General features: G+C 40.0%; 2 protein-coding genes and 1 non-coding gene across 3 annotated transcripts; 1 reads left to right on the forward strand and 2 right to left on the reverse strand.

Annotated features, from left to right (window-relative positions):
• Positions 1 to 349: 349 nt before the first annotated feature.
• On the reverse strand, positions 350 to 454 carry LOC129085138 (small nucleolar RNA U13). The gene has a single exon (XR_008530645.1). It is a non-coding gene; the product is annotated as a small nucleolar RNA U13 (small nucleolar RNA).
• Positions 455 to 831: 377 nt separating this feature from the next.
• TESPA1 (thymocyte expressed, positive selection associated 1) lies at positions 832 to 26,273 on the forward strand. The gene is made up of 10 exons (XM_054590730.1): positions 832 to 994; positions 1,895 to 1,937; positions 8,923 to 8,972; positions 9,531 to 9,584; positions 10,337 to 10,373; positions 10,640 to 10,738; positions 14,893 to 15,101; positions 16,776 to 17,584; positions 18,702 to 18,795; positions 26,065 to 26,273. The coding sequence occupies exons 1-10, from the start codon at positions 832 to 834 to the stop codon at positions 26,271 to 26,273; spliced, it is 1,767 nt and encodes a 588-aa protein (XP_054446705.1).
• Positions 12,226 to 13,459, reverse strand: LOC129084538 (mitochondrial import inner membrane translocase subunit Tim8 A-like). Its single transcript, XM_054590732.1, has 2 exons — positions 13,328 to 13,459; positions 12,226 to 12,384 (listed from the first exon to the last, which is right to left on the reverse strand). The coding sequence occupies exons 1-2, from the start codon at positions 13,457 to 13,459 to the stop codon at positions 12,226 to 12,228; spliced, it is 291 nt and encodes a 96-aa protein (XP_054446707.1).
• Positions 26,274 to 27,706: the final 1,433 nt, after the last annotated feature.

Below are 27,706 nucleotides of genomic sequence, written 5' to 3' on the forward strand. Positions count from 1 at the left end.
TATAGATATTTCAATGTCAATAAAAGATTCTGAGACAAAATGCTTAAGGATTAAAGAAAAATGTTTTCTGCCCTGGCTGGTGTGGCTCAGTGGTTTGAGTGCCAGCCTGAGAACCAAGGGGTCACTGGTTGGATTCCCAGTCACAACACATGCCTGGATTGCAGGCCAGGTCCCCAGTAGGGGGTGAGTATGAGGAAACCACACATTGATGTTTTTCTCTCTTTTTCTCTCCCTCTCTTCCCCTCTCTAAAAATAAAGAAATAAAATATATTTTTAAAAAGAAGAAGGATCCAAAGCTCTTTCTAAAAAAAATAAATGTTTTCTTTTTGTTTTGTTTTGTTTTGTTTCACGTCAAACGGGTAATGTGCCATCGTCGTAACAAGGTTTATTGGGAGGTACATGTCACACAAAAGCGTGAAGACCCAATCATCACACTTACGAACTACAAAAGGATCCAAAAGATAAATGTTTTCTGATATACCATTTCCATTATCATGAGAAGTTGCTTTTCTTTAAGTAGGAAGAGATCTTTCAATGCTCCTTAAACCATGTGATGTTTGAAGTTTCCGGCTTACTGATTTGAAAGCTTTGCCCTGCTGTTTGGATTCTTCAGAACATTTTTTTTTTTTTTTAGGATGGAGGAAGGGCTAGACATGTGTCTCCTCCCTCTAATACGGTCAGAGGAGCCATGCTCCTTTGTGCAGATTGGGAAGATGGAGAGTCAGGTGACACCCCGGGGGTGTCCGAATACAGAATGAGGGACTGTCACTGTGCTTCAATTCTCAGGGCGGCATCACTGTTGCAGGAGACCCTGAAGTCTGAACCAGGGCCATGGAGGGCTCTGTGCTGAGCCCCACGTCCTGGGAGAAGCGACGGGCCTGGATCCGTCAGAGCCGTCACTGGCAGACCCAGGTCCTGGAAGAGGAGGCTGCAGCTGCCCTGCAGGATGTCCCAGATCCTGAGCCGTCCAGCCTGGATGATGTTTTCCAGGAAGGTAAGAGGCAATTAGACATCAAGCAGACTTCCATGTTGCCTTTGGTAGGCCTGCAGAGTGTGGGCAGTAGGTCCTTTGTCTAGGCTGGGCCCTCCGGGAGGCTCATTGTGCCTGGTTTAAATGAGTTTAAGGGAAGAAGGGTAAAGTAATACAAAATATGAATTATGTGAGAAAAAGACAGGCATAAGACTAGGAAACAAAAAGAGGCACATTTCTGTGTCATCGTGGGAAGCTGTAGGACCTGAGGCCAGGGTGCTCTGCAGATGCTTTGCGATGTTTCAATTTTGTCTGTGTAACAGGATCGCAAGCTGAATGCTTGGACTCTGGCTACCACTCTGTCACTGACAAGCTGTGTCCTTTGTCAAGTCACTCACCTCTCTAAGACATATTTGTCTCATTAAAATAATATAATAGTAATACTTTTTCTATATGCCTCTCAGAACTTTTTCAAGGTTCAAAGGAGACTACAGCTATAAGGGGGGAAAACCTTATATAAATAAATCCATTTTTTTATTTAGTAGGAAACAAAAGTCACAAATGCAATACAGTGCTTTTCTAGTTATATTTTGGGTTTGTTTCTTTCTCTCTTTTTTTTTTTTTTTAAGGGGAAGGATCCACTCCTTTTCCCTATCCATGGCTAAAAGGAGCAATTGGCTTGACATCCTAGGCATTTTCCAGGTGCCTGGGGAGAAAAAGACAGTGGGGCAGAGAAAGAAAAAATATACACTATTGTTATACATGGGTATACTCCTCTTATATCTTAAAGAAAAGTATAATGGGGGGAAATAAAGGATTGGTGACATGGCTTATATAAGGATAAACTTGAAAATGGGGTGAGTTGCTGGGATGGAGTCTGATTTCCTTCAGCTCTCACAGTGACCTGATGTCTCACTTTCCTAGGGAATCCAGTCACTAAGATTGAAGACTGGTTGCAGGACTGTGGGTGAGTGTTGGCCATGCAATGGGATTGAACGCGGTTGATGGTTGGATATGCAACAGGCACTGACTCGCGGGAACTCAGAAACAAAGGCATGGGTTTGAATTGGGCCTAATGATTAGAAGTGAGGTTGAAATGGGGAGGGAGGTAAGGGGTGAGGTGAGTGGGCATTGTGGCTATGCATCAAGTGCAGCTCTGGGATGAGACGAATTTAGTGTGCGGTCTGGAAATATAGGCAGCATCTAGTCTGAAGCCAAGAATGATGGAAATCTGCAGCTTTGGAGAATAGCTGGACTGAGTTCCAGATTCCTACTCTACTGCTTTTCCTTTCAGACTAGTGTCAAACACTATGTAACAAAAGAGGTTAGAAACCTAATTGTTCTTATGATCAGAGTAATGCATCACTATGTTGTTTATTTCTATGGCAGAACACAGGACAAAGGGCTAAGGGTTTATTCCAACCATTCCAAGCAGGGAAGAATTTCAACAGATACTTCAAGGCAAAATGTAGTATCTTTCCTCAGAAACACTTTAAAATATGAGACCCCCACACCCCATAGCCTGTAAGACTGTTTTAAACTCAGTCTACCCAGACTTGGGAGGAATGCTTCTGTGACCTATTTAAGCCTGACCATTTGTGCGAAAATGAATTCTCAGAATTTATAACTCCCGTCTGCTCCTTATCTCCCCTCCAGGAATGGTTTAAGCTTGATAGCGCCTTTAATCGAAACTCATCTATTAACATACACATAAACCCACCTTTGCTTATTTGGTAGGAAATAAATAGCACTGAATAATCCAATGCTGTTTATTTCAACTATGACCCAGAAGGTAATGCAAGGAAGGATTTATTTTGTGTTGTTGTTGCTATTTACAGAACATATCATCCTTATAGTCCTAATCTGGTTCACAATTCAATGACTTCAAAGTCAATTAAGGGTAATCAAAATATAGAGAAGTAAAGAAATGTAGGAATAGGAACGTTTACAAGTTTTGGTGTGTGAGAACTGTCCTGGAATTTTTAAATCCTTCACCGTTGCCAGAGGAAACAGAAGTGCATGGAGGTGGCAGAGGGTAAAGGGGAGATAAATGGTAATAGAAGGAGACTTGAGTTGGGGTGGTAAACACACAATACAATATACAGTTGATGTTTTGTAGAATTGTATACCTAAAACCTATATAATTTTATTAACCAATGTCACTCCCAATAAATTCAATAAGAAATAAAATTGAAAAATTTTTAAAAATAAAATAAAATGTTTCACCAGATTTGTACAACAGAACCAGTTGTCTCAGTTAATGTCTTTATCTCATTAATTACTGTTGAGTCTTATCAATTTACATCAACAATTATTAACTGTGCATTTGCTACCTGCCTGATAGTCTAAATAGTCTGGAGGGGTACTAAGTAGTTTAAAATTTGCTCCTTGCCTGTAAACATACTACATTGTAGTTGAAAAGAATAAATTCACAGAAATATAAGATTGCAAACTTCATAAATCACCTTTCCCTGCCTGTATTCTACAAAGATAAACACTGATGCAAAATACAAGTTGAAAATGTAGCCTGGTAAGTGAAAAGACTCCAATATTTGTGCCTAATTCTTTTGTGATCTATCTTTGTAAATTGCAAGTAAACTACTGAAATTCTATCTCAGAATCCTCGCCTATAAAGTGGAGAACTAGTATAATAGTTTCAAAAGTGTCAAAAGTTTTCAAAGATTTAAATGCTATGATGTATGTACAAGCAGGGTAATGCTCTGTAGCAATATGTAGGTAGTAAGGTTTATAAAGTAGGGGCTTTATGCTACTTTAAAATTCTGTGAAGGAGTTGCACCAACTCCAGGGTAGTGGTTACCTCTAGGAAGAAGTAAAGGAGGAATGGGAGTAAGATGAGACTTTAGTTCTATCTTTAACATTTTATTCATTTTTATTTTTATCTGAAGCAAATATGACAAAATGTTTACATGTGTGAAAATAGAGTGACAGGTACAAGAGTATCTCATAATTTTTTTTTACTTTTCTATGTGTTGAAAAAAATTCAATATTTAAACTTCAGAAAGGCCACAAGAATGTCTATTAGTGTGCTTATATTTGTCTTTGGAAGGGGAATTAGTAAGCTCATAAAATATTTCCAGTTTAGTCTATTTTCTAATCCTCCCAAATAAGTAAGTAATACTTTTTAACCACATGGGAAAATCATAAAAATTAAAGGATGATGATTGATGATAGTGAGAAAATACTTGATTTTGATAACACACAATGAAGTAGATTTAGAGGATATGTACTCTAAATATGACTTTCAGAGTTACCATCATCTTTGATTCTTAAGCTGCAAAGACCACAGAGGAAAGAAGATGGACAAGGAACCCACATTCACTGGTTATCTGTCCACTCTGTTGACAGGTGCCCTAGGAGGCACCTTTCAAATTTTATTTCAAGACTACATAGTTTCCATTTTTTTTCCAGTGCCAAACACCCTCTGGTAGCAAACAGGTTTGTTTAATGACAAGCTTTCCAAGAAAGTTCACCAACTTCCTCGGTAATTTAGTGTCAGTGTTTCTCAGGGTAATCGAATCTAGTAGCAGACCCTTCTGCTGCCGCTTTAGATCACGTACATCTTTACAAACCATATCTACTATATCTCTCTCTCCTTTCTTTCCCCTCTTAAGCCCTCAGGGGATTTTCTAGGACATGAATATGTTACTTGTGAAGCATCAGAGGCAGGGTCGGGAGCCCAAAAATCCTCTGTGTGGACTTCAGTTTAAAATCTCTGCAAACGGAGCCTATGGAAGTTTCTGGAAGCAGCAAAAAGTAGTCACATGCTTCTTCTCATAATCCAATCCACCTCCCTACTCTTTCTTTATGAATTGGGTATTGGACTTCATCTTGGCTCTAGTACTTCAGGCTTGAAATGATTCTAAGGGACCTTTCATTGAAAAGGTGGAGAGAAGTGCGGCTATGGATCTAGTCCTCAGTCATGGACATTATGTCTTAAGCAATAACCCATGAAAGGCCTAGGACTTAGGGGATAAACGTGAAGTTTCAAATCAACATGCTCAGTAAGAAGACATCGATAAATCCAGGCCCACGTCTATACTACTGTTGTAGATCCCACATACACGTAGAGAAACCTACTGCCCCAAGGGTTGTCCTGGGCTGGACCTCATATAGAGACTATGGACATGCTTGCCAGGGCACAGCTAGAGAAGAGAGATATAGGGTGAACGTCCAATAAAAACTTGTATCTAATGAATAATAGCAAGTTTTCCTTTGGCCAGACTAGGAATTTTATCAGTGATATTTTTAATGTAAAGTTTGTTGAAGTATAGCATGCATATTAGTAGTATTTCTCTTTTTAATATAAATTGTGGTAGAACTCAATGGGTGTACAGTTTGGTTATACTAGATAAGTTCTAACTCTCTACTGTACAGCATAGTGCTTATAGTTAACAATGTGGCATTGTGCATTTTAAAATTTGTTAAGAGGATAAATCTCATGTTAAGTGTTCTTACTACAAAAGAACACAAAGGGAAAAAGGAAACTGGGAGTTGTCGGGTATGTCTGTTGATTCGTAACTGTATCACAGGTGTTTGCATGCGTCCAAGCTCATCAGATTGTATACATTAATTACGTGCAGTTCCTTGTTTTGGGTTAGCCAAAAAGTTTGTTTCTTTTTTTCTGTAAGATGGCTCTAGAAGGGCTTAGTTGTCTTTAATTTCATGCAAAACCATTTTGTTAAATTGTGTTGTGTTAAACAGTATTGTGACAGCTGTCATATCAGCGTGCATTTTTTAAAAAACTTATCAAAATTGGTGAATTTTTGCATAGCCATTTTAATATTGAAGATGGAAGAAAATGTGCAACATTTTGGCATATTATTCTTTATTACTTCAAGAAAGGTAAAAATGAAATGAAATGCAAAAAGATTACTGCAGTGTGGAGAAGGTACTGTGACTCATCAAACATGTAAAAAGTGGTTTGTAAAGTTTCGTGCTGGAGATTTCTCATTGGACGATGCTCCAATTGTTGGGTAGACCAGCTGAAGTTGACAGTGATCAAATTGAGATATTAACTGAGAAAATCACATTATACCACACGGGAGGTAACCAATGTCATCAAAATATCCAAATCAATAAAGTTATTGGCGGAAATGAAAAATGTGTATTTTATTTTACAGAAAATACCATAAGGACTTTTTGGCCAACCCAATATATCAATTATACCTCAGAAAAACTGCTACAATAACAATAATATAAACTGCATTGAAATATAAAGTATTTACTGAAAAATAAACAAGTATTAAATACATAGCTCAAGGAATTTTCTCAGAGGGCACACACCTGTAAAACCTTCAGGAATGTTACCCGCACTCCAGGAGCTCCTGTCTGTCCCCTTCCATTCATTACCCAGCTTCAAAGGTAACCAGTAACCTGACTTACAACATCATAGATAAGTTTTACAGTTGGTTAACTCTATGTAGATAAAATCATACAACATATACTATTTTATGTGTGCTTCTTTTGTTTCGCATTGTGTTTGTGATTTCATGTTTTGCAAGCAGCAACAGGTCACACTTTTTACTGTTTATAGCATTAAATTGTATTCATCCTACAGTTTATCCATTTTACAATAATTAGAGAGTTGGGTCTTCCAATTGTGGGTTATTATGAAAATCATTTCTTTTGGTGAATATATAAAGGCATATCCGCTGAAAATACACCCAGAAGTGCAATAGTAGTGTGTTTTTATTGTAGTTATAATCATATTTGGCTTTAGTAGCTACATTACTGTTACTACATTAATGTTTAGCTACAGCACAAGCATTAAATGCAGTAGTAAATCTCAGTATTCTATCTAGTACTTGACTATATTAGTTATCATTGTGTTTTAATAGTAAATATTAATTTGTACTAATATTTGTAATATTATATATACTAACATATTTGTAGTATTATATTAAAATATATTGGTATAATGTTATATGTATAATTAAAAAAGTTTATGTATAATATTATATACTAGAAAGAAAAGTGTATATTTGTAGTTCAAGTTGTAATATTAGAGTTACTAGTTCTTAATTAACCTGGGTATATCACTTCACTTTTTTTTAACTTTATTGGGGTGACATTGGTTAATAGGATTATATAGACTTCAAATGTACATTCCTATGATACAAGATCTGTATATTGCACTGTATACCCACCAACCAAACTATCTCTGTCACCATATATCAGGCCCCCTCCACCCCTCGCGCCCCTCTCTCCCTTCCCTCTAACTACTACCACACTGCTGTCTGTGTCCATGAGTTTCAGTTTTACATCCCACATATGAGTGAAATTACATGGCTCTTAGCTTTTTCTGACTGACTTATTCCACTTAGCATAATATTCTCAAGGTCCATCCAAATTGTCACAAATGACAGTATTTCATCTTTTCTTATGGCTGAATATCCCATAGTATATATGCACCACATCTTCTTTATCGAATCCTCTATCGAAGGACACTTTGTTTTTCTCCATGTCTTGACCACCATGAATACTGTTGCAATGAACATCAGGGGTGCATATATCTTTGCGAACACATGTTTTCAAGTTTTTCGGGTAGGTACCCAGGAGAGGGATTGCTGGGTCATATGGTAACTCTATTCTTAATTTTTTAAGGAACCTCCAGACTGTTTTCCATAGTAGCTGTATCAATCCATCTCCCCACCAGCAGTGAATGAGGGTTCCTCTTTCTCCATAACCTCTCCAACACTTGTTAATACTTGTCTTGTTTGATTTCACACTTTATATCACACCTTGATGTCCAGTTTTTTCACAAGGACATGTAAAAATATAGAATTTGTAAAACAGGGGTGACTTTTTTCATTATTAAAAACAAAGTACCAGTAAAAGATGTCTGTATATGATATCTAAGGATTTATTTAGTAAAATTTTAACACAACTAATCTACAGATGTTCAATTAGTAAACCCATTGCCATTATTAAACATTTCATGAAGTGATGCTGCAATGGCCTGAGATTTTATTGCATCGCTGGAGACTGAAAAAGGAGGAAGCTCACTTAAGATGCACTCCAGTCTGTCTCCCTGATAACGCACTTAACAAGTCTCTGCTCCAGCCTCCACATAAGACTGCATTCAAAGCAGCATGTGCAACTTCCATTTCATAAAACTCTCAGGAAAGCAAACTCTATGAAACTCACAACACATCAGTGCTTGAAGTAGACTTAACTAATAATAATATCTAGTTATTCAGTCCCCTATGTAATAGTTGAGAACGTAGCACCGGCAAGGAGCCAGGATTAGAATCCAGGTGCTCTGGTCCCAGGTCAAAAGCTTTTTCACAGGCTCCTTCACTCATGTGTTTTAGACAGAGAATTTCTTCCTTGTTTATAAAATTAAGTTGTTTCTCACTACCAATTATGCTGATTTCCATCTGTTTTTCTTCTGGAGATAGTAAATGTTTGATAAGCCCATATCTCAAAATGTGAAAATATAATCTCTAACCAAGATTCAGTTTCTGCTGCTTCCTGAAAGACATGATGTTCTGCAAGACTATGGCTTAGAGAGAAGGAAAGGGGTGTGGGTAGATAAGATGGCCTACTAAAAATTTTTTTTATTTCTATATTTGTTTTTGTAATGTGGAAATTATGCACCCAAATCCCTGCTTCTATAAATGTATCTCTCCAGTTTTGCTTCCAAAGACTTTACGTCCTGTTTTTTCTAGGAACTCAGCTGGAGAATTTTTGCTAAGCCAACTTTAGACAATGTGGTCAGTACAACAGCAGCACTCCAATCCCAGCTCCCCCTGACCACCTCCAGAATGTGTCAGTCAAATAACCATGCTGTCTTGTTTTCTTCAACGTAAAATCAGTTTAAATACTACTGACTCTCATTGGAAGATTATGTGAACCTGTGAGACATATTTGAGGAAAGTCCCTTGCAAAATGTAGTGATTTGGACCTATAAGATTATTTTTGGTTTTTAGATACTCTGAAGAAGGGTTTTTTGAGGAAGCTGGACAGTCAATCTATAATGGTGAGTACAGGCTCTGTTCTTTCTTCTCTTGTTCTTCTACCTGGATTGTGATATGGCTGTGTGTGAATGTGTATGTATATGCACAGGCATGTGCATCCGTAAGAAGGCTGACTCTCTCATAAATCTCTTCAAAACACCTATTAGTGGTCACAGGCACTCGGGAAGGTCCAGAAGATAGAGTAAGCACTGGCTTAGAGACCACAGGCTCAGCAGTTCTCAAAGGTTATCTTCCATTAGTGGTTGCTCAGCTAACAATCACTGCTATAGGAAAAGAACTTTGTAAAATGTGTGTTTATGTGTGTGAGTGCGCACCCCATGTGCTATTTGGCAGAGGATTGTGTACACAACTATGTGATGTAGGGGACAGGTTAATTATAGATGAGTGTTCATGCGATTCTTTCTGAGTCATAATATGAATGTGATTTCTGAGGTAGTATATGTATGTACAGCTGAGGGTAGTTTTGCAAACATGTGGGTGTCTGATGTGACTCTGTGTGTGTGTGTGTGTGTGTGTGTCCAAACCTGATTTCCTGTGACCTTTGCCTTATTATTTGACAGGGTGTCCCAGCCATGGAACCAGCTTTGAAGATGACTTGACCCTTGGAGCAGAGGGTAAGTGGCACAGTTCTCTGAGGCTGAGATCGAGTAAAAGGCTATACATTGGATTAATTAGGAGAAAATGAAAGGGGATAACTGCAAGGATTAAAAGCAGCCCATCCCTGGGGTCTTATCCATAGGGAAAGAACAGCCTCAATAGGATCTAATGTGAAGCTTGGAAAGCATCATGTGCCCAGAAATACTCCTGCACCAGCCTATCAGAATGTGTGCTGGTCCATCACTGGAGCTTTCCTGTGAACCCTGGGAAGATAACGTATAAAATCACAGCAATATTGGCTGCCCAGACATCTTTGAAATGGTTTTCTGTATAGGAAACCAAAAGCAACCACAGTGCTGGGTGTGAGAGAGACTGCATTGCAGAAAGATAAGAGCTTGAATAAATGATGGAGGTATAACAACCTATTAGTGTCTCCTGGGACCTGTAGAGACTCATATGGTGGGACAGGAAATCTAGCCTGGAGGGCTGAAGTCAGGACAGAGAAACTCTTGCCTAGAAGCCAGTCATGGTTCAGAAGTTCAGAGGCTTGGAGCCATTGTTTTCTGCCATATCTGTCCCTGTTCCAGGTCTGTGTTTGATAAACCTTAGATATCCCGGTAAAGAGTAAAGTTCATGGAGTTCAGCGATCCTGTACTAGTTGCAGAGATGAATACAGGGAGATGAGTTTTAAATTCAGAGAGGCAGGGCAGCTTAGGTGATTTTTATTTTCCCTTCTAACTTTCTCTTTGCCTTTCTGTTCCTTGTCCAGCCACACTGTTGTCCACCAATGGCAAACTCTTCTCCAGGTAAGTGTAAGGTTCAGCTAGGCTAACTCTCTCCTTCAGGAGCTACTGAACTGGGATAAATGTCAGAGTCAAAGAAATGAAAAACAAAGAGTTGAAAATTCACAGTAGAATGAGATTTCCCCACCAGGAATGAAGCATAGACTGAGTTTTCAAGGTAGATGGTTTAAACGTACCCCCAAGGAGTGACTGTGCCCAACAGGTATGTCATGCAGCCAGTGTACAAACTGCTTACAGGATTAGTATGACATTATCTCTGATCTCTGCAGGAGTTTCCTAGAGACAGCCCGGCCCTGCCAGCTACTAGACCTTGGCTGCAGTTTGGCTTCCAGTAGCATGACTGGTGGGACCAACAAGACTAGTTCAAGGTATGTACCATGTTCAGCATGGGTAGAAGGATGGGGAAGATGAGAGGCAGAAGAGAGTGGAGCCAAGAACCGCTGCCCATTATTCTTACTGGATCTTCTATGCAGTCACATACATGAAAAGTATGAACATATTGCTTCAAGAATAGTAGAGAATGCAGAGAAATCTACTGCTTAGAGCTGGATGTGGTATATAAAATAAAAGGTGTCTTTCCACTGAACTTTATACCCTAGGAAGTATAGCATCGGTACATTCACAGCTCCTGAACTTATGCTACGTGCTCATTAAACAACCAATAAATGTATTAATTAATTGATTGATTTGTTGGTTGAATGAAGCAATAAAATATTCATTTAGGCAATTTTGTATCCCTGAAAGTAGGCCAGACAATGACTGTATGAAATTTGAAAAGATGAAGAAGCCCTGATTGGAGTGGCTTGGTGGATTGAGCACCAGCCTGTGAACCAAAGGGTCACCGGTTCGATTCCCAGTCTAGGGCACATGCCTGGGTTGTGGGCCAGGTCCCCAAAAGGGGGCGCTTGAGAGGCAACCACACACTGATGTTTCTCTCTCTACCTCCCTTCCCTTCTCTAAAAATAAATAAATAAAATCTTTTAAAAAGAGAGAAAAGATGAAGAAGACAAAGAGCTTGGCCCCAGTAATTCAACCATCTAATAGGATGAATAAAATAACATGCAAATAACTTTAAAACAAGATGGAAAATGATGAAAACTAGCATGGTATAATTAAAAGTGCCTGGAATATCAAGTCGAAGTTTGAATTTGAGACCTGGTCCTAAGACTTACTGGCCATATAACTATCCTGAGTGGTTTGTCTTGACAGAGCCCTAGCTCTGGCCACACTCCAGTTCAATTAAACCAGCATCTCTTGAGATAAGACTCAGGTACCTGCATTTTTTATTTTTTTTATTTTCTATTTTTTAAAATTAGAAAGATGAACTATTCTATGAACATTCCATATTTTTCCAACACTGATAGTCAAAACTCTAGTTATGGCGGCCTACAGTTAAGTGGCCTCCATAACTCTTCCCCTTCTCTTCCCCCAATGCCACCCTTTCTTGGAGACACCAAGATGTGTATCAATGTCCCTAGAAATCTGAAACAAGTCCACACAAATGACAGACTTTATCCATGTGGTCTCACTATCAAATTACAGAAAGCAGTTCCACTATCCAAATTATATGAAGCAGTTAATGGGAATTTGAGAAAAACATAGTCCCATGAATAGTAGTAAGCATCTAGGAAAGTTTTCCATTCGTCTGTCCATTATTTTCACAAGATTAAAGTTAAAAAAACACAACCAAATACATATATGACTCTTAAACCCCAAACACACAATAAATTGGTCTTTGTTCATTCTCTGATGACCAGATGCTCCATGAGTGCCAAAGGTGGAAGCTAACCCTCCCATAGTCTTTTCTTCAACCGTTCTTCAACTACCTTCCTTTTCCAAAAAGGTAATGCTGAAATCAGTCAGAAAGGCTTTCTGAGAAGACTGGCTTGGCTTTCTGAGTCTGTTCCAGTCCATTCAAGATGAATTGGCTTGTATCAATGAAGAGCTCAACACAGTTCACAAAATAGGCCTCAACCCAACTGTCCAACTGTGGCCTAGACTTGTCCATGCATTTCTCCAATTCTTAGAGGAGTCCTTAACCATGTCCAACACTGGGCCAAATGTAATGAATCATAGATTTTCTTTTTAAAGAATCGAAGTATTGTGGTCCAAGGCAGACAGGAGTTAAGTAAGCATTTGTCAAGGGTCAGAGCCCAGCACTACCATAAATTTATGAAAAAAGGACTTCAGAAACTGATAACTGTATGTAGTTCAAGTTAAGCAGTTCAAATGAATATTGGTTAATATTCTCTATGGTGTACATAAGCCTTAGACCCTCCTCTTCCAAAGAAAATTACCCTTGGCCTCTGAATTCTGTGAATTTTGTGTCAGGGCAGGGCAGTTACATTATCATTGGCAGTGAGAGAACACTTTGATCCCAAGGTGCAAGTACCCTCCACCCTTTTGCCAAAGTCCCCTTACCAGGCATACTCAATTCCTTAACCTTTGGACCCAAAATGGCTTAATATTACAAAACAATCCATCGAAAAGGCAAAGAAGTATGTACATTGGGAGAGATTACACCACTTTTATAGTTAATAGGCTGGAGACACTCATTTGTCACAGGGGACATTAGAGAAAGTGGGCAGTCAAGGTAAACCATGAGGAGTCCAGGAAGAGGAGCTTCACAGACTCCCCAGGACTTGGAGTTCCAAAAATTAGATCCCAGTACTGGGGACTCTCACCAGTCTTGCTGACCAGCACTAGGCAGCCTTCAGGTGCCTAAAGTGCTGATTGGGACAGTGGCATAAGTCTTCTATGATCCCCAGTCCTCTGTACCAACACAGTCTAGGCCCAGAGTGGCAATTGCCTAAGAAGCAGAGTCACTTATTCTCCCACCCAGGTCGGCCTGAGAAATCTAAGGAAACCAACGGGTGCTTCCTCCTCCCAAAGTCCCGCAGGGCAAGGACAAGGGGAAACTAGGTACAGTGGCCAGGTCTCGGCCCCAGGCTTCTCACCCAACAAAGTTCAGTCACATGGTGCACCAGCTGCTGGAAGTGCTGCTTCTCAGTCTCCACCTCTATGAAATGCTGCAGCTGCAGGTCCTCTGAGCTCAAACCCGCCATGAAGAAAGACGAAGAGGAATCCATCCCAGCTGAGCCATGCATGCTGAAATGAACTCCACAGCAACTCACCAACCTTCCCATACTGACTCGACAGAACTGGAACCACAACCTGCTGCACTGGAGACCCAGATATCTGCATTTTTTAAAAGTCCCCTCCCAAAGTGATTCTAGTATGCAGCCATGATTGAGAACCAATGATCCAGATTTAGACCCACAATTCAGATCAGGAAACTTAGGGCCATGGAAATAAAATCAGCACTTAGGTAACAAACATAAAAATAGAGCCAGGGATTCCAATGAATTATCCAGCTATTAATTAAACAAGATGGCACTTATTTGGATCAAAAGACTGGCATCTTTTCTGAAGAGAGTGACAGTGATTATTCAAAGTCTCAAATAATCCACAGCACCTCACCCCATTGTTGTTTGAGATGCATAGCTATTGAGCTCTGTGCCACCCAGCCTGGTGAAACACAGATTCAGGTGTAGACACATGTTGGTGCCATAAAGAAGGAGTACTTGACCTTATGTAATGCAGGGCTTCTTACTGAAGAGGGTGTTACAAAGGAGTCTACCTCTCAAAACCAATTTTTGAACATAACTATACAGCAGGTCCTCAAATAACGCTGTTTTGTTCAATGCTATTTTGTTAACAACATTGACGATATGCTGTAGGAACTTAACAGTTATTTATGACAATTAGCTTATGGTAAATTTGATTTCATTGGATGTTGTTGGGTTTTTTTTTAAGATTTTATTTATTTATACTTAAAGAGAGGGGAAGGGAGGGAGAAACAGAGGTAGAGGAACATCCATGTGTGGTTGCCTCACACACACCCCCAACTGGGGACCTGGCCCGCAACCCAGGCATGTGCCCTGACTCAGAATCGATCCAGTGACCCTTTGGTTCACAGGTCGGCACTCAGTCCACTGAGCCACACCAGCCAGGGCCATTGTATGTTGTTTTGCTTAAAGTCACAGAACCTATTGACAACATTAAGTGAGGATCTACCATATTGAAAATGTTTTACCCTGAAGGTGAGAATAAAATGAGTTTTATGTTCCCTATACATGCATCCTCCAGTTGCCCCCACACAACCACTAAGAGCATACAGGATGGCAAGATGCAAAGCACTTGGCAAGAGCCAGTTATGTCACAGTACATGTGTGCACACAGGAACTGACTAGTTAATAACACAACTACAGATTTTTTGCATTGTACTGCTTTTGATTGTTCAAATCCTCTCATAGTAAACTTTCATTCACCTGTAATTGGTTATTCAAAGCACTATGATAGAGTCTCATTCAATTTTTAAACCAGAGCTACACTGTAATTCCCGTGTCTCAGACAGAGAATGTAGGTTCAGGGAAATGAAAGCTTTTCTCAAAGTCAAAGACACTCTGGGTTACCCTGAGTCTCAAAATTGCCCCTGCTTACCCAAATTCCCTCTTTTCAGCATCTCTGAGATTCTGGACAAGGTGCAAGAAGATGCAGAAGATGTCCTTTTCAGTCTGGGCTTTGGCCAAGAGGACCACAAAGACACTTCTCGGATTCCTGCCCGATTTTTCACCAACCCCTCCCAGGCCAGAGGCATTGATTTCCAGCTCTTCCTGAAGGCCCAGGTGCGGAGGATCGAGATGGAGGACCCTTGCCTCATGCTGGCCAGTGAGTGTTCCCACAGATCCGTGTGCTCTGCTTCTCCCTGAGGCTCCAGACAGGGATCAGTGGATCCAAATCCTATTTTCTCTTGATTAGCTTCACGTGATCCTTTGTCTCTTGTGTCTATTTTCTCTTACATTGTCTTCAGTGAAGATGAATTTTGACATCTGCTTCTGTCTTCAAGAGACCTCATATCACTGTTGCTTTCTATAGTCCATCTCAAAGTAGAATAATATCTTTAAATCTCATCCCCATTTTTTACTTCTCAGTTGGAATTATTGAATGTTCCTATTTACAGGCACTGCATTAAAATCATTTCCATTTAAGACCGTGATTCTCAAAGTTCAATATGTTAAATTGCACAAAGTGTTTACAAAGCATTCATATTTATAGGTTTTTTCCTCCAGAGAAAGGGGTCTCGGGGATATTAGTTTAAACAAGCACACAGATGATTCTTATGCATAATCCTTACACCACATGTAGGGAAACAATAATTTAAGATGTACTGATTTAATACTAAGGAAAGATATGAGAGAGCTTCTGTACCTTAATGAGGTATAAAAGACTCTATTTGACTCCTTGTGTTAGGATATTTTTCAAATTATAACAGAAACATGATGGTGTTTCTGACAGTGTTGTTCCAGATTCTTTATATCAGATTCAACTTAAAACCTTGGTAAAACTAACCTCCTGAGCACCACCTGCTGAAACAAGAATTTTGAGTTGGAGTATTTTCACACCTTAGATGATTCTTAGTCACACTCACTTGAGGATAATTTATTGAATTTTTTTATGTGACAGCTACATAATTTGGTGTTAAATTCTGTAATAACAATAACAAGAAGAATATAATTCTTGCCTTCAGGAAGGTTACAATTTAATGGATATGTGGTTGATCACAGAGCTTTTCAAACATGGATGAATTACCAAAGGGTATTGTTAAAATGCTTGGGATACAGTCTGAGATTCTTCATTTATAACAAGGTGCCAAGCAATACCAATGCTACTGGACTACTAACCACACTTTAAGGAGCAAAGATCTAAGAGTAATGATGGACTCCATCTAAATTTCTCTAATATAGTCCATTGCCCAGTTATCGCTATCCCTCAAATTTATTGATACCAAGAACACATCTATAATCTTAAAGTTTTGTTACTAAGAAAATAATGTTAATTTTGTTGTTTTTTTTATCATGTTTATCATCTACAACAAAAAGTGATGAAGGTCACTATTTAGAATATACTGACAGCAGAAAGATATAGGAGCTATAACTCGAGATATAGAAATGTTTCTTATCCACATAGAATCCACATAGAACTAAAGTAAAATACTTATTTGGGATGGGGAGTCAAGAAATCAAGAAATTAGGACACTTGACTCTGGATGATGGACACACAATACAATATGCAGATGACATATTATAGAACTGTGTACCTGAAACCTATATAATTTTATTAACCAATGTCACCCCAATAAATTTAATAAAAAATTTAAAAAAGATATCAAAAAAAGTCCAGAAAGGGGATCCTGGGTGTCAGAAATCTAAGTGGTGAAATACTAGTGGGGAAATTGCACCTTCTTTCTGAATTTTAAGTTTAGGAAGGCTATTGAAGGAAGAAATTCAAGAGCTAATTTGCTGATGAGCCCCCAGACTCACCGTCTTCAACCCTTGTACCCAGGCAGGTTTAAACAGGTGCAAACACTGGCTGTCACTGCCGATGCCTTCTTCTGCCTCTACTCCTATGTGTCTAAGACTCCTGTCCAAAAGTTTACACCATCCCACATGTTCTGGAATTGCAACCCAACTGATGTGCCATCCATCAAGATTCTGTCCCCCGAATCTGACCCTCAGTCACCCAGAGAGCGCCTCCGGAAAGCCATCTCCAAAATGTGCCTGTACACGAGCCCCCGAGTTCGGCTATCACCACCCCATGATTCCCCCAAAAGGAACAGTTTGGACCAAGTGGTGTGGGAAGTGATGGACAGAGTGAGAGGAGAGAAGCTGGTTCTCCAGCAAGACTCTGAGTTTGAGCCAGGCTCACAGGATGATCCTGCACCCCCCATCCATGGTACGATGCTGCCTACCTCTTCTTGTTCATGTGTCCTCTGCCCTAAAGGGGAAACACAGCTGGGGATGTCCACAGCACATGTACCATCACAAACTCTGCACTCTAACCCCAAGACACCCTGTTGCACACATTCCTTGCCCAGAGCAGATCTACAGTGGAACACAGACTCTGCACAGGTAAAGAGAGAGCCGTGGGGTCTACAGGCCACCCATAAAGAGACCCCTTTGGCCACGGACGAGACTTTTTGGAAAAGGAAGAGCAGAGCAAGAAAAAGCCTGTTTCAGAAGAATCCCACAGTCAGGAAAGTTAAATCATTGGACCTGTCCATCATCCAGCAGAAATGGAAGCAGAACCCAGAGAGACCAGAACTGTGCCGATCTCTAACCCAGCAGCTGTGGGACACTTTTGACTTGGATTTGGTGAGTGGATTGGAGGTGAGGGAGAGGCTGGCAGAGAAAGGCTCTAAATTTTTGTCCTTGGGTAAAGGGAATCCAGACTCCCTGTCCTCATCAGATATATTGATTCTTGAATTATATTCAGAAACCTTTGGGAGTGAGTTAATATAAAAGGAGAAAAAGAAATAGGTCTGATTTCCTAAAAGCATCTAGGTTCCCAAAACTGCTTTTCTAATTCCTCATCTGATCTGATCTTGAAGTTTCTCATCAAGCACTCCTGCTCCTATCATTTGTGGGATCCACACAAGAGTAGCGGTCAGTTATACAATAAACTGAACACTATTATTATAAATAAAATAGCTTCTCTTCTACCTTGGCAAACATGTAACCATAAAGACCTGCAAGTCCAGGTTCAAATCTAGAATTCTCAGAGTCTTAGAATTTGTGTACAAGTGTGGACAGAGGCATTTCCCAGCCCCTGGCCTGCCTCCTTCTCTTCCCTGGCCAAAGTCTATCCTGAACCATCAGGGATTTCCTACACAAGTGTGTGAACAGCCCAGCCTGTATATCCAAATGCCTCATCTTCCTACCCACACAAATAAGCCATTCCTTGGTCATCACTCAGGCCCGAGAGTGCATATACTTGTAGAGAAGAGGGCCCTCGAGAGAACAGATACCAGGTAAAACCAGTGCAGTTCACTGAGGCAGGCTTGGAGCCATCTGGGCAGCATATTTGGGATTCCAGGGAACCAGAGCATGGTCTAGAAAGGGTAGCATAAGATCCAGGTGGGCACATCCCCTTGGTCCACTAACTCTTTGTCCCATGGACTCTGAAAGACTCAGGACTCCTCTGGCCTAGGTCTATAGTACTGCTATCAAGTGCAAGGGTCTCTTGGAAAAGCTCTCAAGTCTTTGCCACAAAGAGAAGCTGTTATGATTCAAAATATCATTTGCATATGTATCACCTTTCGCTGAATGTAGAACTGCAACTCAGTCCCTGCTTTCCTCACTGCTGGGTTCCTGCCGCAGAAGAGGCCAAGTCCTTCAAGTACATTCAGCCTCCTTCCCCTACAGCTGCCTGCCATCCTGCACCTTTCCCCACCACTGGCTCTGACTAGTTCTGCTGGGATCTTGGTTACAGGTACAAAGCAAGAGTGAGGAGGAGGAGATGCACCGGGCCAGCAGACCCAGACTCCCTCACCTCTACCAGACTTTTGCTGGCAAAGACTCAAGAAGTAAGTGTCTCTCTCTCTCTCTCTCTCTCCCCCTCTCTCTCTCTCAATCTGGCACTAGTTTTCTGGCACTGGTTCTCAAACCCGGCTGCACATCATAATCACCTGGGAATATTTTATAGTTTTTAAAATGCTCACAATAAAAGGTCCCACATCCTGAAATTCTGATTTAATTGAGCATGAAAGCAAGTAGCTGATTTTTCTTTTTTTTTCCTTTTCCTTCTTTTTTTTTTTTTTTTTTTTTTTTTTGCTCCTAGGGTAATTCTGTTATGGCTGAATAAATAATTCTCTAAAGCAGTGGTTCTCACATGTTAGCATCAGAATCATTTGGAAAAGTTAAAATATGCATGGCTGGGCCCCAACTCCCAGAGTTTCTAATGAAATAGGTCTAGACAGGGCCCGAGAATTTGCATTTCTAACAAGTTCCCAGGTAATGCTGTTGCGGCTGGCCTGACGATCCACAGTCTGATAACCGTTGTTCTAGGGGAAATTCTGTACAACCTTAGTATTCAAAATGTAGTCTGCAGGCCAGCAGCATAACATCACTTGAGATTTTGTTAGAAATTTGGAACCCCAGCCCCTACCCCAGACCCAATCGATGAGTCTTAGTGACTGTATGAAGATTATTAGTGATTGTTTTGCGTATTGAAGTTTAAGAAGCATTGTTGTAGAAGTTTTGTAACAGGTTAGGACAGACAATGGAGATTTATATGCCAGCACGTACTTTTTTTGGTACTTTCTAATCAGCCCACGTCATAGGACTTAGGGAAGACTCCTCAGTGTATCTCACTGTGTTGTCTTTTTAGGCTCTGAGTTCCTTTCTGCAAAGAGAGTTTGATGTATGTAGCTCCCCTTCCCCTCCTCGAAAGACAATTAATCTCACATAAGTAGTTATTTCCATTAAAATGTCTTTCCTTTTGATGTGAATTTTTAGTATTAACTCTTTCAGAGGTAACCCCTATACCTTTGAACATTTTGGCTAAAGATTTATCATTTAAACTAAGTGAAAATTAATCTCCCATAGTTTTTATTACACTTATCCTAGGACCACTGAGAAGACAGCACCAGGGATAATAATTTTTTCCAAGATAGTAGAAGTTGAAACCTTTCTTGAATTAAGTAAATGAATGAAGATTCATCTGGCTTAGAGTTCCCTTTATGTTGCATGTCTTAGTCCTATTTACTGGACTTCCTAGCACAATAGATTTTTGGTTATTATTCCAGAATTTCAGTGTTACTAGTCCATATTAACAAAGATCTTTACAATTTTTACTCTTTTAACCCTAATTCTCTGTGGTTTTAGAGGCCTAATGGCTCTTGTTTCTCTCTTACCCATTACCTTTACTCCAGGTATACAGATTGTTTGTATACAGTTAGTTACTCACAAAAGACGTAAATATCAGAAGGCAGCATTATGTTGTATGTAGTGAAAAGGTTTAAGATATGGAGCCACATGACATGCCTCATACTAATTTTTGCAGAAATCACTTTAGTTTTGTCCTACAAAATAGGAAAATAACACACACACACACACACACACACACACACACACACACACACACACCCCCATCAGGGACAGGCTATGTTCCAAGCCCCACAGTGCATGCCTGAAACCACAGACGGTACTGAACCCTATATACACAATGTTTTTCTAATAACACATACCTATCATAAAGTTTAATTTATAAAGTAGGCACAGTAAGAGGTTAACAACTGATAATAAAATAGAAAAATTATAATAATATTCTATAACAAAAGTTATGGGAATGTGGCATTATTAAGTAAAGTAGGAGTGTCTTGAAGACAAGCTCTGGGGTACCCTGACAGTCGCTCTCATAAATGAGATGCGGCTAAGTGACCCATGGGCAGGGACCGTTTAAAGTGAGGAGACGCTGGATTAGGGGATGATTCACATCCTGAGTGGGACAGAGCAGGACAGTGAGAGAGTTCATCACACTATTTGGAACAGTGTACAATTCAAAACTTATGAGTTGTTTATTCCATAATTTTTCATTTAATATTTCCAACTGCTGTTACCATGAGTAACTGAACCAGTAGAAAGCCAAACTGCAGATAGCATGGGATTACTGTGCAAAATTTTGATCAAGTGTTATTTGTCCAGCAGATGTCAGTCTTGCACAAGAAAAATACCAAGATGTCCAGCAAAGGGCGAGTACAGTACCTATATGGTTGTGCCAGAGAGCAAGTATTTCTAGGAGTTACAGACTTCAAATAAGTTACTAGATTTCATTTTCTGCCATGGCAATGTGATTTCACTACAGCAAGAGAGTTGCTGTTAGAAATGCTGTATTTCACATATTCTAAAGCATATATTTTTCCACATTTTAATCTCTCAAATAGAATGAATCTTAATAATTGTCATTGTCAACCAATTTAATTGTCTAATTTTTTTTTGCTTCCTTAGTGGAATATGAAATAATTATGTCTTACAAATGATGGCTTATAAGATTCAAAGAAACAGTGTAACTTTAGACATTAAATGCACTTAGTCTCTCAGGTAAATGAGGGTGTGATCTCATAGATTTTCCTGTCATGCCTCTCTAGAATGCGAGATCTGTTCTTCATGGACACTGTTTTTGGCTGAGACAGGGATCGCAGCGGTTCCCTAATCTTTCCAAGTCTCTGAGTTTGTTTAATCATCTTTTCACAAAGCTATGAGTTCTCTCTCTCAGTCCACTCTGTTATCCTTTAAGAGATCATAGGAAGTGGAGAATAGCTATGAAAAGAGCTCAGAACTGCCAAGATTAAAGACTGTGTGAGAAATATGGAAGGGGGGAAATGTACTTACCACCATCAGAAGCAGAGATAGGTGGGGCAGTCCCTCAGTTCTACTGAAAAACAGCCCCGATCTGCCTCTTGCAGTCTGTAATTATCTCCAAAAGATTAATTATCTCCTGTATCTTGATACAGGATTTCTGTATCAAGTCCCTGAAGTTAATCTACTACTGATTATCAGACAGGGAGGTGTGTGAGCAGGGGTAAGAAATGGTAGCAGCTCCCAAGCAGCTACTGTGTCCAGTTTGTATAGTCCTCACAATGCACACAGACACCCACGTAAAAAGGTAACTTTGGGTTCAGATCCAGCTCTATGGAGCTTACCACCAAAAATCTCAAAGGTCTTCATCTTCTAAGGCAGAGTTCCTTTTTTTCTTCTAATTCATTTACATAAAGTGAGTGCTTTTCTGTAATTAGCACAAAGGCACCTTTTCTGTTAAAAGAGAATCTGGTCCCAGCTATCAGCTCTCTTCCCTCCCACTCTTATCTTTTAGCCTCTACCAGAGAAGAAGTCTTACTCTTCCTCCAAGTTCCTGGGAAAGGATGAGCCTCATCATTCTTCATCATTTGCACCATGCTCAAGAATCTCAAATTCACAGCCCTTTTATTGGTGCCCTATTGCTGAAATGTAAACTGTTTGATCTTTACCCCATTATAAAAGGCAGGGGCTGAGGAGGTTTTTAATCTTTGTTGTTTGTTTCTTTTACCAGATCTGAGGTAGCAGAGATCAACAGATATTCTGTTTGCGAAGTGATCATATATGAGATGGAAGGTTTCATTTTATAGTCAACTCTTCCGGTGGCCATGAGAGAAGAGACAGGAAGGGTTAGGTGGGGAGGCTTGTGCAGAGCATAGGATAAAGAAGGAAACTAGTGTGACATAATCCCACAGGGGCTTACTCAAAGTGCTACTTGTTTGAACTTGGTGGAACCGATGTGGGCTGGGTAGCTACAGACTTGCTCTTTGATGTAAGATTTTTCCATATGATAGTATTAACAATAACAAATACCCACAGGGATCACTACATTTCAGACACTACTATCTTTAGTACTTTGGGGGAATTAAATCATTTAATCTTATGATGTATGTTTTTATTGTTTCCCATTCTATTCATGACGACACTGGGCAGTTATTTTTATACCAAAATAAATTCTGAAGAGGAACTACTAGATAGGAAGTACAAGGAGAGATGGGAAAAAAGAGGGGGGAAGGAAAGAGGACATCGTAAGAATGTGACAGTTATTTTTCTGCCTTATTTATAATTCTTTCCAACATTGTTGTGTGCCTACCGGGGAAATATAATTTAAACCAAAATCTTCTTCCACACCAGAAAAACCTCTCCAAAAAGGTCTAAGAGAAAGGAAACAGTTTTCTTTTTAAATAAGCAGTAAACCAGAATATGATGTGCATCACAGGCAATCCAGGAACACAATTGTGAAGACAGAAAGAAATCTCACCTTTTATATAGCCAAGCAAATACGACCTATTACATACGTGTCAAAATAAACAACAACCAGTCCTCACATAAGAGAACTTGACAGCACCATTTGTCACTCGTGGCTCATCCTAGATTTACATGGTTAGCAGAGTGGCCAACTGTGTTAGCTAATGGCCTTTATCCAAAGGAATAATAAAATTTCTCCTATCTTTATGGCAGAAGATAGTTTTGTAAGTTGGAGCCAGGCGCCTAAGTTCTGCTCCTGCCCTCCCATGAAGAGTGGGAGATAGGGTCACTATAGTCCTTGATTATTACATTTCAAAGCAAGAGCTTCCTTTGAGAAAAACACTTCTGAGTTATGAAGGTGACAAGAGGCTTAGTTAGCCTTTTTTAAAGATTTACATACAAATTTAGAACTTGCAGCTTTTCTAAAGAAACACACTTTAAGAAGAGGTTGGGGGGGAAGAAGCTTTTTCACAACAAGAAAAATTAAGCTTATTTTTAATTTGTATTTTCCGGTTCATGGCTGTGTATCTTCTTCCCCACGCCAGCCCCAGTCCGCCACGCCACCTTGGCCTTCCCTTTCTCTGTGCAGACCCGCTCTTTATAACTGTGGAGAGCAGAAGGGTAATCTCTGTCTGCCTCACAGAATGCTTATTTTCTGAGTTATTGATTTCAGATGTTTCAATGGATTACCAAGGCCACATCTAAGGTTGCTGGCTGCCGAGCCACACAACTGCAGGTCACCATTCACGCAGACGGCAGTGTAGACATTGCTCCTGGAGATGTCCAGAGCTTAGGCCCCGGCTCCATCCATACCACCTTACCCAGCCCTTCCGGTAGAAAGTACCTCCAGTGAGTATACAGCACTTTCATAGATATTATCTCATGCAAGTCTTATAATCATATAGACTATTTGAGAAGAAAAATGACTTACCAAGCTCATGTAGCTAGTTAGTTAATCTCAGAATCAGAACCAATGCTCTTTTCATGAGATCACACTGCCCTGAGCGCAGGAGTGCAGGCTGCGGCCGGGGGTCAGAGCAAGCCCCGCTTTCTGTGCTTGGATTTGCCCCAACCCTCTGAGCTTTGTCACCACGGATTTTGCTTGCCTTCTTATAAAATCACAGGCAGAGGATGTTATACAGATCAAAGAAGAACACTCACAAGACACTTGTAGCTCATAGTTTAGTGAAAGGCATGACAGAAAATTCAACACTTTGATTTAATTTCACCAGATGTCATGGGGACATAAAAAATGAACCTCCCAAAGGAGGTCATTCATATCCAGGTAACTCTGGACAGAAGAGTAAAAGAAGTGAATGGAAGTGTAAGAAGCATGATATTGCTGTCCTAGTTAGAGAAATAATATGTTCAAAGGCAGAGAAGACTGGAAAAATCACAAAATCTTCAGAAAATCTTCAAGATCTTCTATGCCTGTGCCTAGTGGGAGGAAGGGGATATGTGAGAGAAGATAAAAATTAAGACTAGGAAAGATTTATAGAAATCAAATTATGAAGTAAAGTCTTCTATGTTATTTTAAGTATTTTGATTTAGTCCAGGGAGATAGGGAGCGACTTAAAATTTTACAACAAAATGATCTGATTCTATTTATCTTTTAGCTCGTTCTGGCAGAGGTATGAGAAATAATAGATTAGGGAGCCAATGGAGGAAGGGAAATCATTCAAGAGTCCATCACAGAAGACTGAGGACAAATGCGATGGCCAGAAATAAGATGAGAATACTGGGAATGGAGGGGAAGAAGGGTGGCATTTTGAGAAGTTTAATATATACAATAGCTAAATCCAGAACCAATGGACTCATATTTAAGAGGTGAGCGGTGAAGAAAAGAAACAGCACATTTCCAGGTTTTTTTCTTGGGTGACTAAATGAATATTAATGTCCTTTTATTAAGAACAGAATACAGTAGTAACAAGTTGGAAGGCAAATATTTTAAAGTATAATTTTCAAAAATCAAAATAATGGCTCTCATGAAAATATAAGATAAACATGTTCAAAGATTTTATTTATTAATAAGGTTAATAGTAATATGTTTGAACTGGTCCAAAGAATACTTGAGAAGCTAGTTATAAACAGACAAACTAATACATTGCCCGGTTACCTACAAAGCTGGTTCATTTTCAACAATACCATAAATTAATCTCTGGAAATACTGATCACACTGGAAAGAAATTATTTGGATTTCTGTTCAACATAAATCTTCAAGGCAACCTCTTCCCCTACAGAATAGTAAAATGGCCATGTAAATAGAAACTCAAAACTAACCCTGTACCAAAAGCATATATATTTGCTGAAGGGAAAGAAACAATAGGGTGGGAGAGACTATGGTTCAGGAAGAAAGGGAGAATGATGAACTGAAGTCACTGGAGAAATAGAATGAGTTGAGATCCAAAGCACTTTAGGGTGAGTTAGCCATGAACTAGAGGTGCAGATTTTTATCTGAGATTACAGGAAAGGAAAAAGGACAGGTGTGGATACAGTTGCATTGGTCCTTTCAAGAGGGAGCCAGGAAATTGCCACCTGTTAGTTTCTTTTTCCTGTTTGTCTCATCACTAAAAGTATGATGCAGGACATTTCAGCAAGATAGTAAAGATAGTCACTATGGAGAAAGGACAAGAGAAATATGTGTTAATAGGAACATGTACTAACAGGTGAATAAGTGAATAACGTTGGCGCTCAGCTCAAGGTGAAGAACATGGGTTGGCAATGATTTTGCTATTTTCCACAACAGTGCTCAGCAATATACATCAAAGAATAAGAACAAAGTATAAATGTACTTTTATAAGTATAAAAAATAAGATGTGAATGCTCCCAGAACTCTCACTTTATGGTGAGAAAATCAGAAAGCCTGTCATATGATGCTGCTGCTGCTACTAATAACTTTAAACATTTAAATAATTTTAAATATAATAGTGAGAAACATTTCCACAGGTGGGGTATGAAAGTTTCTACCAATGTCAGTACCCAAAAATTGTCTCAAAAACACATGATGTGTTTCCTTTTCCTTCCCATTGCAGGCTTTCTCCACCACCACAGCAGCACATGCTCTGACAGCAGTGGCTTCATAGAAGAGCCTAATTCCCACCCCTTCTTGCAGGAGGTGGCACTGCCTCCAACATCCCCCTCCTGCTCCCAGGCCCCGCAGATTCCTGAACTCAGCAGCAGAAAGGCAGCATGGTTCATGGAAAAGAAGACCAGGGTGAGAGACTTGGAATCTACGTCCTGATGCTTTCGTACACTGCATGCACAGAGAAAGACGTTAGACGCGTCCCTTCCTTTCTCTGCACATTGGTTTCTCTGCGGTGTGGGTATTAGAATACATGCTATATAGACAGTGATAAACTAGATAAAGACTTAATTTTCTCCCAAGCTTTGACACTGCCTAAGACAGAGGATTTAAGAATGATGAAGTTTGAAAAACAAAGCTTGTTACTGGAATGTTCTCAAAGGGCTCAGGCTAAGTGAGGCAGGAAAAATCCCACTGTGAGGCTCTGAAACCCTGGTGCAACCTGCGGTGGGATTTCCTCTGAGCCTCTACTCATCCTTACCTGCTCCCAATCAAATTCCAGAATGTCTTCCATTCTGGAAGCCTCTCCCTTAAAACCAGCTTCTCCCTCTATCCCAAATTTTGTATTTTCATAGGAAAAGAGATGACTGGGATTCAGAGTCCCTCTTCTTGGCCATTGAAAAAAATTTACAATATTTTCTGCTGGCAGAAAACAATACAAATAAAAATATTTCAAAACCTTGCAATGTTTTTAGAGGTTTGTGTTGAATGGAAAATGTTTTGTCCACAAGCAGGGCTTGAGCACCTACAGTACTCTACCAGGCAGTATGTGGGACAGACATCCAATAGATACATTGCTCCACCAAGAAAAATTTAGTACAGTGGGAGAGGTCTCTCTCTCCCTCCCTCCCTGCCCTCCCCGCTCCACACTTCCAGTAATGTATTACTTGGTTGACTCATAAGTTGCAAGGCAGCACAGACTAGAAGAGAGGGATTTGAGGGAAATCGTAACCACGATGAGTGTTAAATTAAAAACAACAACAACAAAAACAGATACCATGAGCTGACAGAGGTTGATTTTATTCTGATACTATTGCCAGCAATAGGGGAGAAAGCATAGATGAAATCTGGGTGGAAACAACAGGCTGTGGGTTTTTAAGAACTGGGCTGGGGGAACCGTAGACACCTGTGTTTGGTAATTGGCCTTACCCAAAGGAAAAAGTAAACTTTCTGGGGTCTTCATGAAAGGAGGCAGTTTTACAACTTGGAGCCAGGGCCTCCCCAGCCCCAGCACTGAAGTTAGGCTCCTACCCTTCCATAGAAACTGGGAGATAGGGCACTGTTTTCCTTCATGTTTACCTTATAGAGACAGGGTTCTCTGGTCCAACCGGAATGTGGCAGGGAGAAGATTTACATCTCAAAGGGACAAAGAAAAGATTTATTAAAAAATTCTCTAAAAGGTCAGGGGCTAGTGTCAAGAAAAAGCCTGTCCGAACTTCCGTCAAGCCGAGGGAACGTTAAAGCCATCTTGGTCAGGAGAGGGAACAGAAGGACTGCGACTTTTTTCATTTAAAGAGCCCAAGAGACTCTCAACACATCCGGCCCCATCTCGTGGAGGAAATGGGTTGGGGCTGCAGAATGAGGCGATCCCT

The sequence above is a fragment of the Pteronotus mesoamericanus genome, unplaced genomic scaffold, assembly GCF_021234165.1.
Source record: "Pteronotus mesoamericanus isolate MK-2021 breed Mesoamerican mustached bat unplaced genomic scaffold, CSHL_Meso_final scaffold_21, whole genome shotgun sequence".
In the NCBI taxonomy this organism is placed as follows: domain Eukaryota; kingdom Metazoa; phylum Chordata; class Mammalia; order Chiroptera; family Mormoopidae; genus Pteronotus; species Pteronotus mesoamericanus.

What these genes read in the sequence shown, in the direction of transcription:
- LOC129084538 (XM_054590732.1), bottom strand. Translation starts at nt 13,459, where the DNA reads ATGGATTCCTCTTCGTCTTTCTTCATGGCGGGTTTGAGCTCAGAGGAC. An exon ending in ATGTGACTGAACTTTGTTGG is followed by an intron (nt 12,385 to 13,327) that starts GTGAGAAGCCTG and finishes TAAGAATTGGAG; the next exon opens with AAATGCATGGACAAGTCTAG.
- TESPA1 (XM_054590730.1), top strand. Translation starts at nt 832, where the DNA reads ATGGAGGGCTCTGTGCTGAGCCCCACGTCCTGGGAGAAGCGACGGGCC. An exon ending in AATGGCAAACTCTTCTCCAG is followed by an intron (nt 10,374 to 10,639) that starts GTAAGTGTAAGG and finishes TGATCTCTGCAG; the next exon opens with GAGTTTCCTAGAGACAGCCC. An exon ending in ACCAACAAGACTAGTTCAAG is followed by an intron (nt 10,739 to 14,892) that starts GTATGTACCATG and finishes CCCTCTTTTCAG; the next exon opens with CATCTCTGAGATTCTGGACA.